This window comes from Schistocerca cancellata, chromosome 8 (genome assembly GCF_023864275.1).
Source record: "Schistocerca cancellata isolate TAMUIC-IGC-003103 chromosome 8, iqSchCanc2.1, whole genome shotgun sequence".
Classification (NCBI taxonomy): Eukaryota; Metazoa; Arthropoda; class Insecta; order Orthoptera; family Acrididae; genus Schistocerca; species Schistocerca cancellata.
The window spans coordinates 122,247,371-122,253,370 of NC_064633.1; the positions used below are offsets into that span (position 1 = coordinate 122,247,371).

General features: G+C 46.7%; 1 protein-coding gene across 1 annotated transcript in view; it reads left to right on the forward strand.

Moving 5' to 3' along the window:
- Window positions 1-5,141, forward strand: part of LOC126095414 (uncharacterized) — a 44,372-nt gene extending 39,231 nt beyond the window's left edge. The window contains exon 4 of the mRNA XM_049910212.1: window positions 4,973-5,141. Within this exon, the coding sequence (XP_049766169.1) occupies window positions 4,973-5,141 (169 nt within the window). The remainder of the gene's footprint in view (window positions 1-4,972) is intronic.
- Window positions 5,142-6,000: the final 859 nt, after the last annotated feature.

Genomic DNA, 6,000 nt, shown 5'->3' on the forward strand with positions numbered 1-6,000 from the left:
ACTGACAGATGTAATCTTACGTTAAAAGTTTAACACAATTACACAAGTATTACAGTGAAAAATGAAACGATCGCATGTCATTGATGGCCGGAGTTTCCAGCCGAGGAAGTTCAGCCGCCGAGTTGCACAATTACACAAGTATTACAGTGAAAAATGAAACGATCGCATGACATTGATGGCCGGAGTTTCCAGCCGAGGAAGTTCAGCCGCCGAGTTGTAAGTAGTTGACCCCATTTTGGGCGACTTGCACATAGAAAACAATGAAATCATGATAAGGCCAATACAACATTCACTCCCCACGCGGAGAAAATCTGCGGCCCCACCGAGTATCGAACCCGTGCCCGCTGCATGACAATCCGGTAAAGGGGCCGATAGTATTTCACTAAGAAACTGTATCTGGTCTTAAGGATGTATAACTAATGTCACGCAGAGACGCGGATTTTATACATCCAGTGTTTGAGAATAAGATCTCATTGGGAATTCCAACAAACTTTTATACACTCCTGGAAATGGAAAAAAGAACACATTGACACCGGTGTGTCAGACCCACCATACTTGCTCCGGACACTGCGAGAGGGCTGTACAAGCAATGATCACACGCACGGCACAGCGGACACACCAGGAACCGCGGTGTTGGCCGTCGAATGGCGCTAGCTGCGCAGCATTTGTGCACCGCCGCCGTCAGTGTCAGCCAGTTTGCCGTGGCATACGGAGCTCCATCGCAGTCTTTAACACTGGTAGCATGCCGCGACAGCGTGGACGTGAACCGTATGTGCAGTTGACGGACTTTGAGCGAGGGCTTATAGTGGGCATGCGGGAGGCCGGGTGGACGTACCGCCGAATTGCTCAACACGTGGGGCGTGAGGTCTCCACAGTACATCGATGTTGTCGCCAGTGGTCGGCGGAAGGTGCACGTGCCCGTCGACCTGGGACCGGACCGCAGCGACGCACGGATGCACGCCAAGACCGTAGGATCCTACGCAGTGCCGTAGGGGACCGCACCGCCACTTCCCAGCAAATTAGGGACACTGTTGCTCCTGGGGTATCGGCGTGGACCATTCGCAACCGTCTCCATGAAGCTGGGCTACGGTCCCGCACACCGTTAGGCCGTCTTCCGCTCACGCCCCAACATCGTGCAGCCCGCCTCCAGTGGTGTCGCGACAGGCGTGAATGGAGGGACGAATGGAGACGTGTCGTCTTCAGCGATGAGAGTCGCTTCTGCCTTGGTGCCAATGATGGTCGTATGCGTGTTTGGCGCCGTGCAGGTGAGCGCCACAATCAGGACTGCATACGACCGAGGCACACAGGGCCAACACCCGGCATCATGGTGTGGGGAGCGATCTCCTACACTGGCCGTACACCACTGGTGATCGTCGAGGGGACACTGAATAGTGCACGGTACATCCAAACCGTCATCGAACCCATCGTTCTACCATTCCTAGACCGGCAAGGGAACTTGCTGTTCCAACAGGACAATGCACGTCCGCATGTATCCCGTGCCACCCAACGTGCTCTAGAAGGTGTAAGTCAACTACCCTGGCCAACAAGATCTCCGGATCTGTCCCCCACTGAGCATGTTTGGGACTGGATGAAGCGTCGTCTCACGCGGTCTGCACGTCCAGCACGAACGCTGGTCCAACTGAGGCGCCAGGTGGAAATGGCATGGCAAGCCATTCAACAGGACTACATCCAGCATCTCTACGATCGTCTCCATGGGAGAATAGCAGCCTGCATTGCTGCGAAAGGTGGATATACACTGTACTATTGCCGACATTGTGCATGCTCTGTTGCCTGTGTCTATGTGCCTGTGGTTCTGTCAGTGTAATCATGTTATGTATCTGACCCCAGGAATGTGTCAATAAAGTTTCCCCTTCCTGGGACAATGAATTCACGGTGTTCTTATTTCAATTTCCAGGAGTGTACATCATATCAAACCATTACCAATTTTTTTCCTCGCTGACATCCCTTGCGAAACGAAGAAAGTAGAGAAGTTTGTCGCTTTTTTTGGTATATTTGGTTGTAGCGTACATCACATGACATCCGTAGAAGTTAGTTGTTTATCCTTTCACTCAATGTTTTATTACACAGGCCAGCCAGCTCTCTGACCGAACACGCTGGGCTACCGTGCCGGCATCGCTTAGTGACTAAACCTTAGTCCCTTTCTGCTGCTCACGAAGTGAATCTTCAGCATCAGACATGAAGTTCTAACTTATTACTTCATCCAACCGACTCTGTTCGCAACGCAGTTTTCAAACACTATCCACATATAACACTGAATGTACTTGCAAAGCCGGCCGAAGTGGCCGCGCGGTTCTGGCGCTGCAGTCTGGAACCGCGAGATCGCTACGGTCGCAGGTTCGAATCCTGCCTCGGGCATGGATGTGTGTGATGTCCTTAGGTTAGTTAGGTTTAACTAGTTCTAAGTTCTATGGGACTAATGACCTCAGCAGTTGAGTCCCATAGTGCTCAGGGCCATTTTTTTTTTTTTTTTTTTTTTTTGTACTTGCAAAATTAAAGCATTTCACGACATATATGATGTCATAAACATTGAGAAGAGCGAGAAACTAGTTTTTGCGTGAAATGGAACGCTAATTACACACTCTGTACTCATCCAGTGTTTCGCAATTAGGAACTTAGCGATTTCAAACAAGCTTTAAGCATAATTTTATACATTTGCTAAACTTTTCTTGTTTACGTGCGTAAGGTTCGGATATTTAACGCTTCAACTACACTACTGGCCATTAAAACTGCTACACCAAGAAGAAATGCGGACGATAAATGGGTATTCATTGGACAAATATATTATACTACAACTGATATGTAATTACATTTTCACGCAATTTGGGTGCATAGATCCTGAGAAATCAGTACCCAGAACAACTACCTCTGGCCGTAATAACGACCTTGATACGCCTGGGCATTGAGTCAAACAGAGCTTGGATGGCGTGTACAGGTACAGCTGCCATTGCAGCTTCAACACGATACCACAGTTCATCAAGAATAGTGACTGGCGTACTGTGACGAGCCAGTTGCTCGGCCACCTTGACCAGACGTTTTCAGTTGGTGAGAGATCTGGAGAATGTGCTGGCCAGGGCAGCAGTCGAACATTTCCTGTATCCAGACAGCTCCGTACAGGACCTGCAACATGCGGTCGTGCATTATCCTGCTGAAATGTAGGGTTTCACAGGGATCGAATGAAGGGTAGAGCCACGGGTCGTAACACATCTGAAATGTAGCGTCCACTGTTCAAAGTGCTGTCAATGCGAACAAGAGGTGACCGAGATGTGTAATCAATGGCACCCCATACCATCACACCGGTGATATGCCAGTGTGGCGATGACGAATACACGCTTCCAATGTGCGTTCACCATGATGTCGCCAAACGCGGATGCCACCATTACGATGCTGTAAACAGAACCAGGATTCATCAGAAAAAATGACGTTTTGCCATTCGTGCATCCAGGTTCGTCGTTGAGTACACCATCGCATGCGCTCCTGTCTGTGATGCAGCGTCAAGGGTAACCGCGGCCATGGTCTCCGAGCTGATAGTCCAACCTGCTGCAAACGTCGTCGAACTGTTCGCGGAGATGGTTATTGTCTTGCAAACGTCCCCATCTGTTGACTCAGGAATCGAGACGTGGCTGCATGATCCGTTACAGCCATGCGGATAAGATGCCTCTCATCTCGACTGCTAGTGATACGAGGCCGTTGGGATCCAGCACGACGTTCCGTATTACCCTCCTGAACCCATCGATTCCATATTCTGCTAACAGTAATTCGATCTCGACCAACGCGAGCAGCTATGTCGCGATAGGACAAACCGCAATCGCGATAGGCTACAATCCGTCCTTTATCAAAGTCGGAAACGTGACGGTACGCATTTCTCCTCCTTACACGAGGCATCACAACAACGTTTCACCAGGCAACGCCGGTCAACTGCTGTTTGTGTACGAGAAATCGGTTGGAAACTTTCCTCACATCAACACGTTGTAGGTGTCGCCACCGGCGTCAGCCTTGTGTGAATGTTCTGAAAAGCTAATCATTTGCATATCACAGCATTTTCTTCCAGTCGTTAAATTTCGCGTCTGTAGCAAGTCATCTTCGTGGTGTAGCAATTTTAATGGCCAGTAGTGTAATTTGTAAAGAAATCAGTCGTTTGAAGTTGTTTTATACTTGCGCATTTGATTCTTTAAAGGATTGTGGCTGTGCTGGTGTCGATTAAAATAACCGTTATGTACGGATTTTTGTTATGCGCGCTCTCCTTACCCTTTTATAATTAAGTTCTTTCATGACCTTCATCTTTATTTTCAAAGTCTTTAGTTGGTGCAATCTTCTTAAATTTATCTCTTTCGGGACCCGCTATGTCACGTTTCTACATTGTAGATACATTTTATGTGGTACTATTCTATTACTATTATTATTATTATTAAATGTGTGTGAAATCTTATGGGACTTAACTGCTAAGGTCATCAGTCCCTAAGCTTACACACTACTTAACCTAAATTATCCTAAGGACAAACACACACACTCATGCCCGAGGGAGGACTCGAACCCCCACCGGGACCAGCCCCACAGTCCATGACTACAGTGCCTTAGACCGCGCGGCTATAATTATTATTAACAGAAGTTGTAGTAGCAATACCGCTAGTATTAACGTTATTACTTCTTACGCCAGTACTGTAATTCACATAGACACATTCAATTTAATTCTACAAATATCATTGTATTACTATTTATCTTATTAAAATTCCTCAAATAACTGTGATGTAAAAAGTATTGTACTTTATCCAATCTAAGAGAGGACATAAAGGACAAAATCTGATCAAGTTAAAAAATATATTGTTGTCCTATAAGTCTCATTTCATATATAAGCCTCCTTTATGCTGTTGCAGTAGCGTGTTTCATCATTTAAGTGTCCAGAAACAGCAAATATCCGAGATACAGGTCAGTATTCTTACACTGTGTGTTTCAGACCGTCGACGACGGATTCGGGCAGCAGTGAGGGGCGGCGCTACCTGGCGGCGGAGCACGCGGGGGTGGCTGCCGGGGGTGGGGGTGGTGGAGGCGAAGGCTGCGCCGCGCTCTACAGGGAGTGCGCTGCAAGTCCGCTCCACTACCTTACCGTGCTGACGTCATCGTAGGCCAGTCTCGTGCACAAGTGCGAAAGGCTGTCAACCTGAAGCTGCTGGTGCCTCGACTTGCACCCTGCTTCATACCAGCCTCCAGTGATAACGTAGCTGTGTAATTAAGAAAACAGTTCTAATTAAAACGTACGCAGAGATATCATGTTGCAGTTCCTCATTACCTCGTAGATACTGCATGTTTCAATGCCAAGAATACTTAACCAAAACAATAGATAACATTGTAGGTATGACTACGGTTTGATAATGTTTTTAAAAAATACTATAGAGATGTATGCATTAATTAACTTTTTCTTTGTGCAGATGAATTGAAAGTAAGCAGTGTGGTAAAAAAAGTGTGTTTAACTTTCTACGGAACACAGCACTCAGAATTCCGTAACTACCATGTAAGCACATCAGAAAAAAAAATTTCCACTCCCAGAAGACATCGCTACTGTCACGTAAAAGTGCCATAGCCTTGAGAATGAACTCAGCTCGGCAAGGAAGAGAATTCACGACTTTCCTCGTGTAGGCAACACCCTGGTCAACGGATCCCGTACGGCTACCAAATGCTACGTTTCACCCACTGTTCCACATGGTTGCAGATAATTTCAATCGTATTCAGATCGAGTGATTAAGTGGACCAGCCGACATGATTCCAGAGTGATCGTGAAACGAAGAACGTACAAGTATCCATAGCTCACTCTTCATGAAGACGTAGAAGAAAGAGCAACACTTGGTCATCGAGAACGTTAAACTAAACAAAGTTGTTGACGTTTTAAAATATTACTATATAAGCCATCAATAGTGCAAATCTTGTGCAAGATAATAATTTCAGATAATTTTCGTGTCCAAATCTCTTCAGTTATTCACTTGAAAC